General features: G+C 34.5%; 1 protein-coding gene across 3 annotated transcripts in view; it reads right to left on the minus strand.

Annotated features, from left to right (window-relative positions):
• CRPPA (CDP-L-ribitol pyrophosphorylase A) overlaps positions 1-20696 on the minus strand; it is a 106751-nt gene that overhangs the window by 45453 nt on the left and 40602 nt on the right. For all 3 annotated transcript variants that reach the window (XM_015617276.3, XM_015617274.3, XM_015617278.3), the window contains exons 5-8: positions 17083-17128; positions 8013-8110; positions 3961-4050; positions 3124-3216 (exon numbers count right to left, since the gene is read on the minus strand). In XM_015617276.3, the coding sequence (XP_015472762.1) occupies positions 3124-3216; positions 3961-4050; positions 8013-8110; positions 17083-17128 (327 nt within the window). The remainder of the gene's footprint in view (positions 1-3123; positions 3217-3960; positions 4051-8012; positions 8111-17082; positions 17129-20696) is intronic.

Below are 20696 nucleotides of genomic sequence, written 5' to 3' on the forward strand. Positions count from 1 at the left end.
TCCTTAAAAAGTTATCAGCTTTAGAAACTAAAATTAAGAATGATTTGTACATATAAGGTTTCAGTGCCTGTTAATAGCAGAAACACCTTTATTCTTAAAAGAAAGAAAAAGCATTTTCCTGGCTGAATGATTCCATCATATAAAACTTATCTGTGACTACTACACAAAGGTAGGTGTATAGAGATCACTCCATAGATCAGTGCTTAGGAAAATTATTTCAAGTTCTCTTTGTACTTTATGTTCCATTTTACAGGGCTAAGTACTACTCATTTACAGCTATTTACAAGAAATTATAAAACCTATTACTTTGAGAGAACTTAACCTAGCTCCTCTTTAACCTCTTTAACAGCTTTGAACAGAGATTTTTCTCAAACTAACTTTAGTACTGAAATGCAAATAATTGCAACTACAGAGCTGAAGTACTAGCATTCCTTTCTTTCTAACCCTAAGCAGAGCAACAACATAAAAATCAAATCCATTCATACCATTAACAAACATGAAAATGTATTGCTCATAAAAGTAATGTCCGTTTAAGAATACAATTTGTCAGGTTACAGCATAATTAGAGGAGATACTGGCTTGATGCAAACAAATAATTGCCTGTTTACATCTGTTATGCCTATTTCTCCTGTAACATTAATCTTCCCTTTTGTTCAGATACAGTAATCCAATTGCTGCTTTAGTTTACAGATGCCATGAAACAATTCAATCAGGCACCAGGATTATGGATAGACTTTGAATCTGTGACAACTGATAGGTGGGAATATGGACAGAAATCATTGTGTCCAGTGAAAGCTCATCCTTTTATTGGATCAATACTCACAGGACTGGTTAAACAAAGAATCTGGCACAATAATACCACCTGTCCTTTTTACAACTAAAGATGACTACTGGAAAAGGAAAAAAGGCCCTTTTTTTTCCTAAATTATCAGATTATTATGAAAAATTGTTTTTATCATGAAATCAAAGAATAGACAAAAACTTTCCAATTACTCAAATCCAGTTACATTAGACTGTTCCTAGTTATGAGTTTAGAATGGAAGCAGCTGCTCTCCCTATTTATTCTTTCAAGAGTTTTACTTTTGAGGGTAGAAAAACAATGTTCCCCTTAGAGCTGGTACCTAAGACCTATACATTTAAATGTCATCATACTGCTTAAAATTCTGATTCACATTTGTCTGAGAAATATTAATATGTCTTTTTACATTGAAACAAAGTGTGAATTATAGGATTTTTCATGAATAATTAATTCAGGTAATATGACAAAAAAGTATATAGGAAAGAATAAATTTGAGGAAAATCCCACTTGTGTGCTTCAGTGAAGAGGACACCTAACATTGAATTTAATTAAAGACTGCTGAAGGAAGTTTCTGTCCCCCATACCATCTGTAATGAGTTTTGGAGATCAGAAGTTTAAAGGGCTTCGATACTTCCCAGTGATTAATACAATATGATGATTTGTTAAGCTAATTCTTGTCACTTAAAACATACCTTCCTCATCTCCTTTTCTTCCCATCTCATATTTCTAAAAGATAGTGTGATACTTCCACCAGATGCCCAAGTGCAAATAGGCAACATACTTTTAACAAATGTATTTCTATCAGTGTTTTACATATTAGCAACTGTTTACACCTAGCTGTGATATTTTCTTCCACTGTCTAGTTCTCAGAAATTTCAAGTAGTTGTCAGAAACAACTGATGGATCTGGAGTATAGTAAAGGGATTAAATGTATTATTTTCTCCTAAGGCTATTTTAAAAGGAGTCCACCCTAATAATTTGTGAATGCTTCAGGGCTGCTCAAAACTTTCATTAAAAATGGTTCTGGGTTCTACAATGACTTCAAGGCCTAGTATCTTGGGGGCAAAAGCGAAGTTTCATGGGGAGATTGTGTGAAAATTATTTGTACTCCTACTTCTTAGGAGATACTCAGACCAGAACATTTATAGCTACAACCACTAAATCCAAGTTTTCACATTCCTAGGATCACACTAAAAAAAGTATTTCATTGATAGTCAAGACTAGAAAATGCTATCAATCAGGAAAAAATAAGCATGCTTTTGACACCTTAGCATTAACTAGTTGATAAACAATTCCAACTTTATCTTCATACTCAACATTCAACACAGACAGAATTTTTTTTTCTTTCTTGATAAAGGACTCATTTTCAGTCCAGAAAACAGCATTTTGCACACCCAGTGGCCTTGTGTCCTGAACAACAGAATTGGAGACATGTAATTGATCTGATTATGAAAGGCAAAAGTAATTTATCTTTGAAAATTCAGTAAAATAAAGTTTTACCCTGAAGTTCCCCAGAAATAGGGTCAAGGAAAAAAAAGATGGTCTAGAAACAAAGAGCTAAATATTGATGTTCATAGAATCACAGTAACTCACTCCAAGAGAACAGCATATAATAGGTGGGGATATAATTGATATGATGGGTTAGGCTCTACAGAAGGATCTGGACAGGCTGGACACAGGAGCTGAGGCCAAGAGTGTAAGGTTTGAGAGGGCAAAGTGCCAGGTCCTGAACTTGGGTCACAACAACCACACCCAGCACCACAGGCTGGGGCAGAGCAGCTGGAAAGGTGCCCAATGGAAAAGGATGTGGGGGTGCTGGTTGACAGTGGCTGAGCATGAGATGGCGTGTGGCCAGGTGGCCAAGAAGGCCAATGGCATCCTGGCCTGCATTAAAAACAGTGCAGCCATCAGGATCACACATGCACAGAAAAAAATAAAGCCACTCTAATTTCTGTTTCTGAGCATTCAAGCACAGCACATCCTTTGCAGCACCTCCAGCAGAGATAGGGCACAACAGCAAGGCAGCAGTTAACAGTTCAGTACAATCAGTCAGCCACAATGAGCCCTTCACAGATATATATAACTAATAAACTGTCATTTGCTGGTGCCAGTTTGTTTCCTGTCAGGATGCAGTACATTTTTTGAAGTGAAAATGAGCTGCTTTAGAGGCCAATTTACAGTTTAAACTGCAATTTTAGTCTAAGTTAGCAGAAGTTTAAATCTAGTCTATCTTTAAAATATTTATATTAAATATTACTTATATTTATATTAAATATTAATTTAAAATAAAATGCTTTCTATGGTAACTTACAGAAATTACCTACCGAAATAAGGACCACTGGATATAAGACAGGAATATTTGATTTTTCCAACATATCCACTAGTTCCTGGGTTTCTTGAATGGCACATCTTTTATCCTAAATTAAAATAAATGTTTAGAATTACTGGAAACAACAATTATGCCATAAAAATGGAATTTGAAGATCTGATATTTATTAAAAAAAAAGATCATACATAACTTTTTTTGTTTTTTGGGGGGTGTGGGGTTTGGTTGATTAGCTGATTGTGTTGAATATACTTTTATGGTATTGTGTGGTAAAGTTATAGATGATTGAAAAAGAATGACATTAATAATATTAATAACCCTTTATATATAACCCTATATATATAAATATATTTATATATATATATATCCATATTATATATATATATTCATCTAAAACCAACCTGTTCCCATACATTGACCCAAATACAGATCACATGACATGCACATGTTCCATGGGAAGCACTAATTTAGACCACGGTAGCACTGAATGCACAGTTAGACAACTTCATGTGTGACAGGCCGCTCCTTAAAATAATTCACTTCAATACAACTGTTACAAAAGGAAATTTTAAGCTACTTCAGATTTTATCGCTCTTGTTCAAGAATTCACAGCTGGTTAGCACTACAGAGAAAGAAGTGTGAAACCAGAGGAGAATGAACAGACCAGTTTCTCAAAGGTCTAGTTTAGTGGACATGAGAAACACTAAACATTGAAATGGACACAGTACATGAGGACAAAAATAACAAACAACTTATTACTCAAATATTTAATTATTATTTACCATTACTAGTAAGTTTAAGTGTAAAATAAATAGCATGCATCCTCACTACTTACATTTATACAAACAAAATTGTAGCACTGTTCTGAAATGATGTTTTGTAGACGGCTATCATTTTTGCTCAAAGATATTGAAATAGCTTCAACCTGATTAGACAAAAAAGAAAAAAGTCAAAAATTGTAATTCAGCCTTAATTATCTGCTAAATCTTCCACCACTGTGGCTGAGTGATTTTAAATTATTTTAACCAGGAAACTATTATTTTCATTACAAAAATTGAAAATTGCTCAAAATTTTGGGGCACTCCACAGTGAAGCATGGAGCCCAACATATGTGGAAATATACTACTCAGGGCAGCTTGTCCAGAAACAGCCCTGGAAGCATCAGACATGAGCACTGGCTTAGGATGCTCAACTGTTTCAAGAGATGAAAACACTGCCCATGAAACAATCTAATGATTTTAGACCTTTAATTCTGAGAAAACCTCTACAATACAAATATATATATTTTGTCTTCATGAAGTTAAAAATAAAATAAAATAAGCATACATGAAAGACCAGGACCTGGTATTCCAGGATTCTGCCCAGAACAGGAGTACAAGACTCATCTAGAGTTTCTCCTTTAAATAACTTCCTCAATGAACACTTCAAAATATTTTCTTAGGTATAGACATTATTTTCCAACCATTAACACAAGCTAAGTAACTATCTAAACCCAGTTAAAATAAAAAGTAGATTCTACTACATTATCAACTTCAAGATTGCCTTAAATAAAACAGTAGCAGAGAGTGACTAGCATGTTCCCTAAGAGAAGATAACACTTTGAAACAAATAAAAAAATCTTGAAATTCAGGAGAAAAAAAATCTTTACTTTCATTAAATTAGCAAATCCCACTGTTTCACAGTACAACTGAGCTTTATTTCTCCCCAAAACACATATTAAGTATCATAGCAAGCAACAGAAGTAACAAACTGCTGTGCTCCCCCAAAATGCCACTTAATCCACAATCCAACAAAAGTACCAAATACAACATTTAAAAAGGCTTTGCAGTGCTATGTAAAGCTGTCTTTGTTAATTTTTTTAATAATCAGAAGCTAATTGGTTTGCAAAGGAAGGTGGTTTGAAACCAAGAAGTTGATAGTTATGTTCTAAAGATTTTAGAAACATTTTGGGCTTAAAATTTGATAGCATAAGCACAAATAGCTGACATTTAATATTTTAAGATTAAAAATAAAAAATCACAGAAGAGATGAATTACTTAAAAATACTTGGAAAACGCAATACTCCAGGGCTCACCTAGCTTGAACCTCTGAAGATGTAAAATCAGAAATCCCTGGTACCTTTACAACCTTGCATGTACTTCAGTGAACACTAGCCTATTGCAAGCCAGTGTCTTTTGACACTGACACCCCAGAAGGTATTTGGAACATGATCCAAGGCAGAAGGACCACCTCTATTTTTTCCTTTGAGGTATTACAATACTTGAGGCTTAAGCATTGCTGAACATTTAAAAATTCCTTTAGTGTATGAGAATTTTGATTTAACTTCAACCATTTTATTAAGTAGCACACTAGCATTTTTTGGCCACCATGTTACCCAGCAAAGATGAAATCAAAATTTCTATTGGAAAAAGTAAGCACAACTGCCTAACTAGAAGCCTCAACAAATCATCAATTAACTAAATTAATACTTATTCTATTTCCCATTTAATATCCTATGCAATAGTACTTTCTTTAAAATTAAAATTAATATTAATCAATGTTATCAAATACTTTAGCGAGCAAAAAATTACCTACAAATATCACCTTGGTAGAAAGTGATTCTCACATAATGTTTCAGTGTTTAAATAAAAAGGAGTATATGAATTTGCTTAATTAACCTCTGGTCCTTGTAATAACTGATACTCTTTAATGTTTTATAGTTATCAGTTGCCCTGTACTGAATTTTTAAGCTTATTCAACATCCACTTCCATAAAAAGAGAAACTAATACCAGGACATTTGGAACCTGAAAATTTATTTAAATTATATCATATATATATATATAATATATATATTTAAATTCTGATATTATATATATATATATATATATATAATATCAGAATTTAAAATTTCAATTAACAGCAATGCAGCAGACGGACAATACAATCTGAAAAACTGGTGATTTTCTACTAGTGAACTGCTAGTTCTTTTTCTATTTGAAAACAACCAAATACTTTTATATCCTGCTCGTGGATAGTTATCCAGTCACAAAAATGACACAGAATGTCATCCAGTTGATTCCATTTCATGTGACAGCAGCACTTTGTCACTAAAGAAACAGGAGTACATAATTTCCAGACACAGAAGAAAACACTCTCAGCTCCCATTCAGGTTTTTTTGCTTCACAATAAATGGCTAAGTAACAGATTTAAGGAAAAACTCAAGCTTTGTCTTTCACAGTATGATATCTTTATGAAAACATTCATTCATTAGTCATACTGTTTAAAGTAACACTGACTAAAGTACTGTTAAAATACTTCACAAGCAACAGCTGTAGCCTTCAAAATTTTTTAGAAAATATTTTCTTTTCATTTTCTAGGTCTTTTTCCCCCTGTTATTGATATTACCATGTAACTAGAGCCTCTTTCAGAAATCCTTCTAAGAAAATTTCTTCTAAATTCTTCTTTAAGGACATTATGTAGAAGCCAACAAATACCCTGCAAATAAATATGGCTGCTACTAAGAACTGGAGTGTCAAAAGTACCTAAAATGCTAAAATACTGGTCCCAGATAATATGTCCTGAATTATTCCCAGTTGGTCTCTTATTTAGATCAATTACCTTCTAATTTTCCCCTTTGAAAAGGCCCAGCTTTCAGTGTGGTACATCTATATTGCTTAAAATAGTTATTTTGCACAAAACCAAATCGCTCTCAACAAGGTACTGTGCTTCATTTGAGAATAGGCTCGCACATATATTCTTTCTAAGCTTAGAATCAAGTCAGAGATTTTACTGTTTAAACATAAATGGATAAGTTATGTCCTCCTACTAATAGCAGAATAGTTTACACAGAGATGAAAAAGAGAAATAATAATGCATCTGGTGTCAGTGAAATGGAAATATACTTCTGCCCCATCATACAGCAATTCAGACAAGGAAAGATCTTATTCAAGTCTGATAATTTTTTTCACTTTTAGATGTAGACACTTAATCGATATAAAATATGATTCTATGCTAAATACAATTCTTTAAGAACAAAAACTTTCAGTGCAATGTCAAATGACATTTCCAGATATAAAACAGCAATACAGGTTGGTAGAGAAACATATCCTTCTAATAATTAACACACCATGCAGAAGATCAACAGACATGAATAAAACCATTGCAGAAGTAACATGATGCAAATCAGAAAATCTGTATTTTTTAACAGTTATTCCCTGTCTCTTTAGGTAAAAGGAACTTGCGATATCATCATGTAAGATATAATTAAGAATCACCCCAATACCAGTCTAAATTTAAGCAATTGCCAAATGTTAATCATCTTTGGGAAAATGGAAATATAATAGCTCTATGAGAAGGAATAATGAAAAAGGAAAAGGTAGTTAAATGCCAGTAGAACATTCCATCAATATCCTAAAGCACAGGCTCCTATGAGCACTCACTGTGAAGGAAATTTACCCCTATCGCTCTACAAAAAGGCTGATTCATTCAATTTTGCATTCACAGCTCTGAAGAAAAAACAGCCTACTCTTTAATTGGTTCAAACTCCAAGTCAGACTTCAAAGTAACAAAAGCATTTCCTCTAAATCATATTTCTAACAATTTGGGCTTACTGAATCCACAAAATCTAAGGAAAATTGCCTCTCTGTTGTCTGGAATCAATTTCTCCTCTAATCTAATACGGATATTTTAAGTAGGTCTGTAAGATCTCCCTCTACGGCACAACTGGGCAAAAGATGCTTCCTTCTTGGTAACTTCCACACCTGGTGTTAATCCCTTGTAATAAATACTACAATGACACAGGAAGTCTCAGCTTCTGTTTTCACATTATTTAGACCATTTCTTAGGAGTAGTAGCAACCAGAAACATTAAATTAATCAGTCAGTTAAGAGCCATAGAGCCGTACTTACTTTTATTTGGCTTTTCAGAGATTCAGGAAGGAGAAAACCTACTTGTCCAAGAGTTTCCTTCATGCTGGTGATAACACAAACTTGTTGTGATAGGTTGTCTGTGATCAAGAAAAAAACTTAGTATTTCATGCAAAAATAAATAAATCCAAATTACTAATCTGCTAAACATTGTCTTCAATCCACATATTGTTGTTTCTTGACAGAACATTTTCAACAGCTGTAAATTTAAAGGCTGCAATGTACAGTTAATGCAACTACGTAATTTATATAATATACATCTAAAAATTCTAATTATATTTTATATTATTTTGTACAATTTGAAATCATTACATAAGGCCTGTCCCCAAAGCCCATTTAAATCTATTAAAATATATTTGTACAGGTCCTCTAGATGACAATTAAGAAAACTTTTTGAAAATTTCATCCCTCTTTTCACTTCAACAGACAGCTAAATGCAATGTAAGTAATATTGAGTAAATAAAGGGGAAAAAAGAAAAAAAAAACAGGAGGTAACATAAATCCTATTCCCAACAATACAAACTAAAAAATTGCCAAAAAAAGTTATTTGTGATACCATTTAAGGAGACAGAAGATGTAACTATTCCCCTCAATAGCAAAGAAGTTGCAAAGTCATGACAAAGATCTTGGCCTGGGCAACTTCCAAGATCCTTTACTGGTGGGGCAAAATACAGTATTTTGCTGCTACCAGGAAAAACAGTTTAAAGTTACTGCCTGATCTGTTCCACAAAGCCAGTATTTCAGAAAATTAGTAATTTCTCTTGTTGCTGACTTCAGGTTTTAGATTTAGTGAACTTTTTCCTATCTTTAAGCCAACAAATTGAAATTCAAGTTTGAAACTCTCAAGTCTAACTCAGGACTTTATCCTTTGGATGCTGAATTAACATGCAGAACAAAACATAAGGTTTCCAATGTTTTTGGGGTAGCCGTTCCATAAGCAACTAGGAATTTCACACATGTAAAGTCTAATTATTTTTAATGCAAACTCAATGAAACTCCAGAGACAGAAATACACCGAACACCTCCACAAAATAAATTAGGAGTGAAAGACAAGAAAAATTATAAAAATATGGGCTAACTGGTCTTCAAACAAATCTGGATATAAACAATATGTATTTGTTGCATGTGGAAAATTATTTCTATAATTACATACCATACAATAAGTTAATCAGATGCATAACTTCAGTAGTGCAGAAACATCTCACTTTCTATTGTAAACTCACAGACTTCTTTATAAAAATAGACATAAAGACCTGAAAATTAATTTTAAACTTGCTGAGTTAAAATTATTGAAAGTGACTTGTGATTTTTAGGCAATTTTCTGTGAGCAGGAGAAGTGAATTAACCACTGAGAATTCCAAAAGATAATTAGAATGATTTTTTGAATCATGGATATTTATCATGTCCAATTTTTATAATGTGACAACAAAAATAGTGGTAGCAACTGACTTTGTATTAAGTTAGCAAGTATGGGGAGGGAGGAAGAAAGGGACAGAACAATAAACATCTGCTTATAAACCATCTCAACCAGATGGAAGTGAGAATTAAAAAAATGCATGGCCAGTTCTCACAGGACTAGAAATCAGAGGATATCACAATTGTGGGAGAAATTATCTTCCCATAGATTCACTGGTCAAAGAAGTATACTGAACATGCATCACAGTTGGCTTCTACTTAATAGAGAATAACTTTGCAGTCTGAAAAAATGGAAAACCATATTGAATTCATTTCTTATCAGCAGAAAGAAACTAATGGGTAGATTGAAATCAGAGCAAGAGCCACTTGAATTTAGTCCTGTACACAAAGTGCAGATACAAGATAGATATACATAATAAACCAGACTAGCATATCAGATTTCAAGAACTCAGACTCTATTGAACTACGTAATTTAATGAAGAAGGTCAGATTGGAGCTATTACGAAAATTCACATGTGGAAGAAGGCTGTGGAATCCAAAAAGGCACCATAACTTAGGCTCAAACAGTTATTTTTAAAAAGAAAACTGTAATAAACAGCAAGTGTCAGAAATATTCTCACAAAAGATCGTTCAAAGGCTGCAGCTATAAAAACCCATCTCACTACTCTCTCCAGCCCTCTTAGATCTCTAATTTCCTGTAATATAAATGAGAAAGGAGAGGCAATTACAAAAAAAGCAACTAAGATTTGCAGGCCGAGTTTAATAAAGAAGAGAGTAAAACCAATGAAGTGTGAAAACCTGTATTTTTTATCTGGAGAATAAACATAATTTTTTAAGGGGAAAGTATGTTTAAAAAGTAGGAGAACCTTAAAGTAATGATAATACACACATTGAAAACATGCTGCATGCTTTTAAATGATCAAGAGAATGAGTAAAGGAAGTCTAGGAAACTATAATTTATAAAATCATCATAGTAAAGCAACAGTTCTGTTCTAGTTGAGTTGAAACTCAACTTCCATTTAAATCCAAACTATTTCAAGTGGTCAAAAAAACATCCATATGTTAATTTAGACTGCACCTTTTCTGCATTGTGGGAAGGAAGACTGAGTGGAGCCTTCCTCCTCAAGACTGCCCATGTCCCATTTCTGCTAAGCTGATGGAGCTGTCATTCAGCATAGTCACGCTGAACCCAGTGAGCACAGCTGGAGTGCTGGCTCATAACTCCACAGATTTCATGAGCTTTGCTGCCTGACAGTAAAACTGTGTGCAGCATTTCATTTCTGGCTTTCAGAATTCTGTTTGGGTGAACAAAATAGTCATTCTGGAAAGCCACAGCATGGCCACGTCACAAAGAATTTTAATATTCAGCTAAAAACATTTTCTTTTCCATTGGACCGCTGGATAATTGAGGCTGGAAGGGACCTCAGGAGGTCTCTTGTTCAAACTCCCCAAAGCAGGATCACCCACAAGCTCAGGCCTGGTCACTCAACCCGTTATTGCTTTGGCATACAATCAATCCAGCCAACCTATTCACTTCTTGGTTGTCTGTGAGTTGGAACTTCCCTTGGCTGGGTTTTCATGTTTCCTCCAGTCCTCCCACAATGAACCACTATTACTTAACTACTTAAGTTCTACTTAACTTCTTTCTGCTAGAATTTCCTTTTCATCTGCCCAATGCTTTTTTAAGTTGTTTTCTCACTATTACATTACATATCAAACTCTGTACCTTGCTTTGGCTTCCTCTTATTTAAATATATTATTTCCCTGCAAATTTCCTCTCCCCAACACCTATCACCCATTTCCTACCAGCTTCATTTCAGCTGTACTTGATAATGTAGTGTTCCTTATTCACATGCATCACATTTGATCCCTTCCAATACTTTTAACATACACTCAGAACATATTTTTTGCATGAAATAAAAAATAGTTACAACTTTACACTGTCAAATTTAAACATTAAATTTCCCTATCAGGTGTTTTTTTCATTAAATCTAAATTTGTTACAAGATTTCAGAATTTATTCCCTTAAACCTATTTTTTTCTACATCAGAAAACTTAATTTTAAATTTTTCCACACCCTCCTTTGATATCCTGAAAGCTTTAGATCACATTATTATTCAGCAACACCTGCCACAGTCTTTATCCTAGGATCATACCCAATTATAAATTAAAACATGTGCATGTTTATGGAACTACTATAGTTAGATGATGTATTAAGTGTACTCTAATGGAAGACTTAGAAGTTTACCTTGAAGAGCATGCCACAAACAAGCAGCAATTAAAGTAATACTTTGTTTGTCTAAAGATAATAAATATCATATCCTAGAGAACTAATACCATAAGAAAAAAAAATGCATCTGAATGGCAAATAAGTTTTAGCCTACAGACATGAATTTTCTCTCTTAATTGCACATATATGTGTGTACATACACTTGTTTTTGAAAACATGCTCATACCACACCATTCTTAGTCTGCTATTACATTTCCTATTATTTTGGAAGCACATCCTAATCATAAAAATGCTTTTGAAGTTTGCAATTAATTCCAAGTAGTAAATTAATTTATCAGAATTCTATTAGCGCTTTCTACACAGCAATGGTTTGACTGGTCTAGAAATTCAGTATGGTTTCCTCTGGCATCTTTAGAAATATCTTTGTTATGAGATGCTACTACTGTAAATAGAAGAAAAATTAAGTAACTACTGCCAAGCACTCATTCATGCTCAACAGAATGAGCTGAAACTGTTATTTTAATAATATAGGTAACCAAAAATGTCTAACAATTTTTGTTGTTGTTTACCCATTCCTCATGTCTCTATAGCCACAAAAACTAAAAATCAAACTTGACACTCACTCTACCAATATTAGTACACAGGAAAGAAAGGAACATTTTGTAGCAGAAGACAAGAAAAGAGGGTTGTTTTCACCTGGCAGTAGCTATTCCAAGGAGTGTTCCCCACCTGGCAGTCTATTTCTTTGGCTCAGAGCTGAGAACAGCCATTGGTTCATAAGCATGCCCAGCCTACCTCGCATAAGATCTTCATCCTTAGCTAAACAAGGCTTATCTCTATTTTTATTTTTATAAAAAGTTACATGGTTTTTCCACAGAACACAACTCACAATACATAGCTCCCAAAAGCTATAAACAGTTTGAAGGCATTACAGTATTTTTCTTGGCACTCGCAAAAATCATCATTTTATCTACATCAACAGATACTTCTTTACCCAAATGTGAAGGCAAATTATCCAATCTGAAAATGCATGCTCTTGTGAAAAAGTAATTTATAAAGTAAGGCTCTTGAGAAAAGAAAAACAAGAAGGAGGAGGAGGAGGACAGAGAGTCAAACTGTAAGTTACAAACTTCTTCTGAGAAGCACCATTTAAAGTTTACATGTTGCAACTGGAGTTCAAAGTTATCTACCTCGAGGGCAGTAATCCTAATGGAATTTTTTTAGGATGTTTTGTATTAGCCTGATCTTAACTACATTTCTAGATGAGTCACCCTTATTGTAAGACAATGTTTTCTTACTTCAAGACTATTAAAAATAGGCGTGTGCCACCTTGTCTGCATACTCTACAAGTTTATACCTGCTTAACTAAAGAAAAACATTAAATTTGCTTTTTATAAAAGAGAATTGAGGAAGTTAGGAAACTAAAAAGAAATGTTTTAAGAAAAGAGTCTCAAAAGAAAAGTAACTCATTAGTCTATTTACATCAGTGAAATGTTTCTTTGTGTTGCCTTGAATAAGAATGATAAGCAAGCATATAAATATCTAAGGTAAAACAAATGCATGTAGGGATATGTGTTTTTCTTACTTCCACCTGAGTCAAGTTTAGCAAGCTGAAATCTGTTGAATTCCTGAAGAAAAGCAAAAATTTTGATCACTAATAAATATAAACTGCAGATGACATAAAATTTGGAATTGTAGTCACAAAATTAAACATGTACACTCAATAGTTCTTCATCACTACTGAATTCATCCAGAGATAAAATGTGCATCCAGCACAGTAAATGGGTAACTTGATAATAAACAAATCAGCAGTGAAGACTGAAAGAGCGGTGGGGAGTACTGTGAGGCCTGAGACCTTAGTACCCAGCACCCTCCTAGCCCATACTTTCAGCTTCTGGGATATCTCCAGAGGATCTTGACAGCATGCAAGGTGGCATTTAGAGAGCTGGTATCTTGCAACTCAACTTGACAGCCATGTAGGACTTCCCCCTCAGGCACTCTATATGGCACAAAAAGTGATAAGCAGGAGCACATCACTTACAAGAGCAAGTAGTGATAGGACAAGTGGCAATGGCTTCAAACTGAGAGTAGATTAGATTCAGATTAGATATTAGGAAGAAATTCTTTACTGTGAGGGTGGTGAGGCACTGGAACAGATTGCTCAGAGAAGCTGTGGATGCCCCATCCCTGGAAGTGTTCAAGGCCAGGTTGGATGGGGCCCTGAGCAACCCGATCTAGTGAAAGGTGCCCCTGCTGGTAGCCATGGGCTTGGAACTAGCTGGTCTTTAAGGTTCTTTCCGACCCAGGCCATTCTATGATTCCATGATTCTACAATATAGCACCACGTAGTGGGTTCTGAACTCAGAAAAGCAGACACTGTGATACAGTCAATTACCCAGCTTGTAGGAAAGGCCTAACTGAGCATGCCTTGGCTTGCAGGATGGTTGATATTCTCTAAGGTGACCTGTCCTTGAAGGTTTCCCATAGGTGCAGCACAGCACAGCAGAACACAGCTAATAAGATTTATTCTGTAAAACTAACAACCATAAGACAAAATGATGCCATACAGGGGTACATCAAAATGATGCTCCAAAGGACAAAAATATATTCTCCCCTCAAATATGCCTTAAGTGTGGAATGAACTGTGCATAAATCATCTGCCTAATATTAATTTACATGGTTCAACTGTCCACTACCAAAATAATTCATGCTATAGCCACTTGAAGATCTGAGATTTTCAGCTTTTTGAAGGGCACAAAATAGATAAGGCACAACTTTCAAACTGCTATCTTGGAGGACTAACAGTGCCAATTCAAAACCCCATTAAAGATAATTAATTATGTAAGATAACTCTGTTATGCAGTGTCCTAATTTGCTATGAAGGATTCATTATGCTACTTCCATAATGAGCAAAGAACACATACAGCTTCTGCTCCCTGAACTCATGCAATGCAGCAAGAAGCAAATCTAAACTTCAACAATCTTAAAGTACAGATTTCATAGAGACCACCATAACAAGTCTACTCCTGCTACTGAAGCAGATATACTGCATGCTACCACAGCAAGAGGACATTAGATAAGAAAAGGGATTAACCTGATTGACCATCATGATGGTCTTCATTTTTATTTTAAATGACATTAAAAAAACTACTTTTTTTAATAAGCAACAGCTGAAAAATCTTGTACTGACTTTAAGGAAAAAAAAAAAGTGGTAACATTACACACACACATATATATACATAAAACTAATATAACAAGTAATCTTCTTTAAAGACATGGGAGATTAGAAGCCTTTTATACACAGAAGCATGGAAATTCATTTGGATCAAGGTTAGTTTTGTTTCAAGTTTGTAATTTTTTGACCACTGAGGAAGAGTCCGGCTCCATCTTCTTCACTGTGCCCCATCTGGCATTTATACACACTGCTAAGATCCCTGTGAGCCTTCTCTTCTCCAAACACAACAGTCCGTGCTCTCACAGCAAATCCTCAATTGAAAGATTTGATTCCACTGATTAAGTTCCACTACTTAATCATTGTCATGGCTCTTTGCATGATTCTCTTCAGTATGACCATCTGTCCCCTGATGTGGAAACCCAGAGGTGGACCGAACACTCCAGATGTGAGCTCACCAGTGCTGAACATAGAGGAAGGATCACTGTCCTCAGCCTGCTGCTGGTAAATGCTCTGCCTACTGTAGCCCTGGGAGCTGATGGCCTTCTTTGCCATAAAGGGCATGTTGACAGACCCTGTTCAATTTAGGGGTGTGTTGCCAGCTCCTGTTCAATTTCTTGTCCACCAAGACCTCCCAGGGCCTTTTCTGCAGACCTGCCTTCCAGCTGGTCAGTCCCCAGCCTGTATTGATGCTCCCCAAGGGCAGGAGCTGCATTTCCCCTTGCTGAATCCATGAGACTCCTGTATACCCATTTCGGCAGCCTGTCAAGGCCTTCTGAATGGCAGCACAACCACCCAGACTATCAACTACTCCTCCTAATACTACATTATCTGTTGTCTTGCTGAGGGTGCTCTGTCCTCTCATTCAGACCATTAGTGAAGATTTTTGTCATAGACCCTGAGGGTAGACCACTAATGACTGGGCTCCAACTGGACTTTACTCTTTTGAGCCTGACAGTTCAGCCAGTTTCAATCCACATCCACTTTTCTAGTCTCTGCTTCATCAGACTGTCAATGAGAATGTCATGGGAGTTAGTGAAAAAAGCCATGCTGAAATCAAGTCAACCATATCCATTGCCCTCCTCTCATCCACCAAACTACACATATCATTTTAGAAGGCTATTGTGTTGGTCAAGCATAATTTCTGGTTTGTAAATTCATGTCAACTACTCCCTGCCACCTTCTTTCCTTCAAAATGTTTGGAAATCCTAAGTTTGAAAGCTATGAATGTGAAACTTCTAAGAATCCTACAAAATGTAGGATTTTCAAAAATCCCAGGCTTCTAGCTAAGAAAATGAGAGCCCATCACCTGTCAGAACCAGAAATTTCCAGGCTTCCCAGATCTATCTTTTTGATTTGTGCCTGAAGAATTCAGTTAGGTAGTTCTAACAATGCATCCAATATTAAATATTTGCTCACTGTAATAATGAGAGTGAGCAACTAGCCAGTCACCCACCATGCCACAATAGCACACAGATTTTGCTCTGATTTTCTTACATAGAAACTGCATTCTTTTCTCTAGAAAGGAGTTTTTAATCCAAAGGGAAGTCCCTTTCTCTTTATCTGTTTCTGGGGTTTTATCCCTCAGTTCTCAACAAGGAGTTGGGCAAGGGTCCCCTGAATCACTGCCTATCACTTTACAGTAAACATCTCATTATATAGTATTTGAGAATTCTTCCTTTCCTACATTGTTTTTAGAGTGAGTCCACCTAGATAAAGGCTAAATCCAGTCTTAAACTGGTATGAAACCACTGCTACCAGAAAAAAGAGGTTAACCAACTGTTCAAGAAAATATTTATAAATTAATGAAATACCTTAATATCACATAACTGCTATATCAATTTAGGCAACAACTGCCTATATGTAAAACAGTGAAGAGCCCTCAAGAGTTAATATTTAATTTTCACTCTACTACATAGAATAGAAAGACGGAACATATTCAGAACTGACCTGCAAATTAAAGAAAAAAATTAATTTTTTATTCATTATAAGGTCCCTCAAAATTAATCTCTATTTGTCTGTAATATACACAGCTTTTTATAAGGTTCTGTATTCTGAGAGAAGTAAATAAATATGTCTCATATAAAGATTCTTGTAAACAAGCTAAAACAACTTGCCGAAGCACATTTTATCCATCATATAACTTTTCTTAAAGACATTTTGAACAATCACACACAAAATACTTAATTACAATGGGGAATATGCAAACTGAAGTCACAAGGACAAACACGTACCCTTAATGATTGATTCAGCTGCATACAGATCCCGCTTGTAGGTCACCTAAAGGACAGACAAGCCTCATTAGATTTAACACAGCAGGAAGGAATGTAAAACCAATAAAACAATGCCCTAAAGGCAATTCTTTACATTTTAAACACCATAAACAAGTGATATTGTCAATTTCTTAATTTTGGTAAAATATCACTGGCAATTTATGAGAACAGAGGTTGCAGAAACTACTGGAGACTTGAGAAAACCCCTTTTCCATACACTTAGATCTGCCTAGAACTTATTTGAAACCTAAAAGTATTTTAAATCCTTTGAAAAATCATGAAAACATGATAATGCATCTATTTTTTTACACAATCATTTTACTCTAATCTTATTGCTAACAGATTAATTTTTAACAGAACTTGGGATCATAAAAATGACAGCCAGGGAGAAACCTTGTTCTTGCTTTTATTAATACAGGTGCAATTTTTCAGTAGTGCAAGACTATTACTGTTAATGAGAGCCCAATTAACCAGTGAGAGTCAGTGAGACTACAAGTAGACTGTGCGAGCTTTCAGAAAATTAATTAACATCAAATTCTTCTTGAAGACATTAATCAGATCAAGTTAGATGAACAATAAGATGCTGAATACTTACTTGGTACTTGCAAAAACACCCTTCATATCTGTCTTTGTACCCTCATAGTGGCTGACATTCACAATAATAGGCTTTGCAAATAACAGCATCTACGCAAGACATTAACAGTCTTTGGTTGCAATATCTTCACAATGATCAGCAGTGACTTGAACTGACATGATTCTTAAATATTTATATTTGCTTTTACTGTAAATTCATTTTATGCCAAATAAAATTTTACTGGACTTTCTGAATTTTTTTTCTAGAGCCTGAATAATTTTTTATTTTTTTTTTTTTTTAAATGAACTGAACAGGATTTCAAAAGCTTTAGTGCTACAAGGTAAATCTTCCAGCAGGACACCACTAACAGTATCAACATCTTAGTCTCCAAGTAAGTGATTATTTGATTTTAACAGAAGGATTCTTGTAAACACTTTCCTTTAAATGTCATAAACTAAACTCTGTATTATAGCAGACACAGATGAATAACATTGTGTGATTTCCCCAATGCATTATATTATTTTACAAATAAAAACTAACTTCCCTACAGTTTGTCCCAGAGGAGATATAGCCAGAGAATGAATCTATCCTGATAAATCTTAGGAGTCTGAGTTTACATACAGACTGAGTTTACATACAGACTGTGTTTACATACTTTTACATTTCTACTTACTCTTGGGAAGAACCATTGTCCTGAAATTAGATTTAAGGATAGAGTGACCAGTTGAGTGACTGACTTTGCTGCAAAGTTTCTTTCTATTCACCAGATTCTAGAGGGCCTTTATACTGAACTTTCAGTAAAGTGTAACAGATTATAATCCCAAAACCTTTCAAGAAACAAGACTAGAGTCTGTCAGAAATGGTCTCACACTCTAACATTTACAGTATCTGAGGCACAGAAATATTTTTAAACAGCCTGATCTAAAATATGGTAGGTGCAGTCTTTAAGAAAACAGCACAGGAGAATAAAAAGTTAAGAATGAACCTTTAAAAACATCTCTTCTGAAATTCTGAGACAGACATCAGCAAATGTTTTGTTTCCTAGAGAAATAAATCATTGAAGACCATATCACATGCTTCATATGTGCTTCTTCATCTTTGTTCCTATAACCTAATTTCACATACAAGCTCCTGTAAGTGTCATGAAAATTGCAGAGCTCACTGAAAAACCTTTCCAGATACCATCTGTGACCACCCCTTACCAGTTAAGGAGGGAGAGTTTCTCTACACCTCTTTCAATTTCACTAAGATGTAAAATTCGATTCCCTGGATGTTCCCTATTTATAGGGAATTTATTTATAAGAGTTGCACAGATCTCAAGCTCAGAGTTCTCCATAGCATTCTAGATGCACTTGTAATACTAGAACATCTCTTTCCTAATTTCATATGCTTGTTTATCTGCCTATGCTGACAAAGGTATTTTGCCCACACAGTGGAAACTTCCTAACCTCTGTGATTCCTACACCACATTCAAAGTCACTGACTCCCAGGAACAATTCATTAAATATAACCTATACTTCATTTGTTTCTAAAATCAGTGTGCTTATTATTACATATTTGGCTTCAATGAAAAGCATATGCTTAGTTTAAAGTATTTTCTAAGTAATCCTTATTTATACGTTGCTTCTGATCAATTATATTTTTTTAATAAAAAAAATATTATCTTTGTCTGCAAAGTTTATCAGACAACTGTTAAATACCTTAGAGACAGTAAGAGTTTCTGCAGAAACTGGTGAGACATGGGGAAAATCATCTTTTGAAATATATCAATTATCTAATTTTTCATCTATTTAATAAGAACTAGTACAATTACAGTCATCCTATTTTTAATTAAGATGTCATGTAGCAACAAGTCAAACTTTTTCCAGTTCTAAGTTGTGTCAGCACTACCATCTTTATCAGCCGAAATTATAGTGTTGTAATAAAGTCTTGAAGACAATTTCACAAAATAAGTAAATTCCATGTTGGTTGACATTAATTGCTTTAATCATATGACTCTTTATTGATCAAGTTTTGCCTGTAGCAGCACACCCTTTTGTTTTGTTGATCAATATCAAACTCACAGGCTCCCAATTACTCAAATTCTCATTTTTCATGTAACAATACTAATTTCCATTTTGTTCTCTTGAACATCTGATGGTCCAAGATTTTCAGAATGTTATTGCTGCAATCCAGAATATCACTAGACCAAATACTAAAACTCAACATAAATACCTCACAGTCACAGAACATGAAAACATGACCTGCTTATAGCAGAGGCAGAACAGTCTTACTTATTAAACATCTCTACTTTTCTGCATAATAAACAATCTATTGTACTTCTTAATAAAGCCCCAAAAATCATCAGATGAGTTTGTTTTCCTGTGTGCCTTTTTTGTTAATTGTCAGACTAAAAGTTTTCAGTACCTAGGAAGATATTGTTTTAGAAATTATTCCCCAAAATTACTTCTATGTGATGTTTAGAAACTGATTTAGCTTGATGAATGGTTCAGACTTATAAAAATGTACATTAAATTCAAAAATACAACTTTTTACAAAACAAATACAACTAAGTTATGATCACACACATACACAAATGTACTGCATTTCAGTTTAATTAAGATTTTCTCCCTTACACTAAGACATTGTACAGATCTCCTTTGTATGGGATACTTTTGTAGTATTAGAAAATAATCTGTTGCTTTTAGAAAAAGTGAGGATTTTGCACTCTTTCAACATTGTCTATAAATCTGTCTTGATTTTTAAAAAGTGTTATTATACTGAATTTTTTAACTACAATACACACACATATATCAGAGTACAACAAATACATTCTGTTAGTTGATTTTACATTTCAAGAGAATATTGCCCCAGAATATTTAAGAAAATTTTACTACCACGGTATCAAATACAGAGAAACTGAAGATCTGGTGTTGACAGCGAATTTGTTTCTTTTTAGTGTCATCCTGATCCCAAATATCCTACAAATAGCTATATAAGAACTATCTTTAAAACAGAACTT

The sequence above is a fragment of the Parus major genome, chromosome 2 (genome assembly GCF_001522545.3).
Source record: "Parus major isolate Abel chromosome 2, Parus_major1.1, whole genome shotgun sequence".
In the NCBI taxonomy this organism is placed as follows: Eukaryota; Metazoa; Chordata; class Aves; order Passeriformes; family Paridae; genus Parus; species Parus major.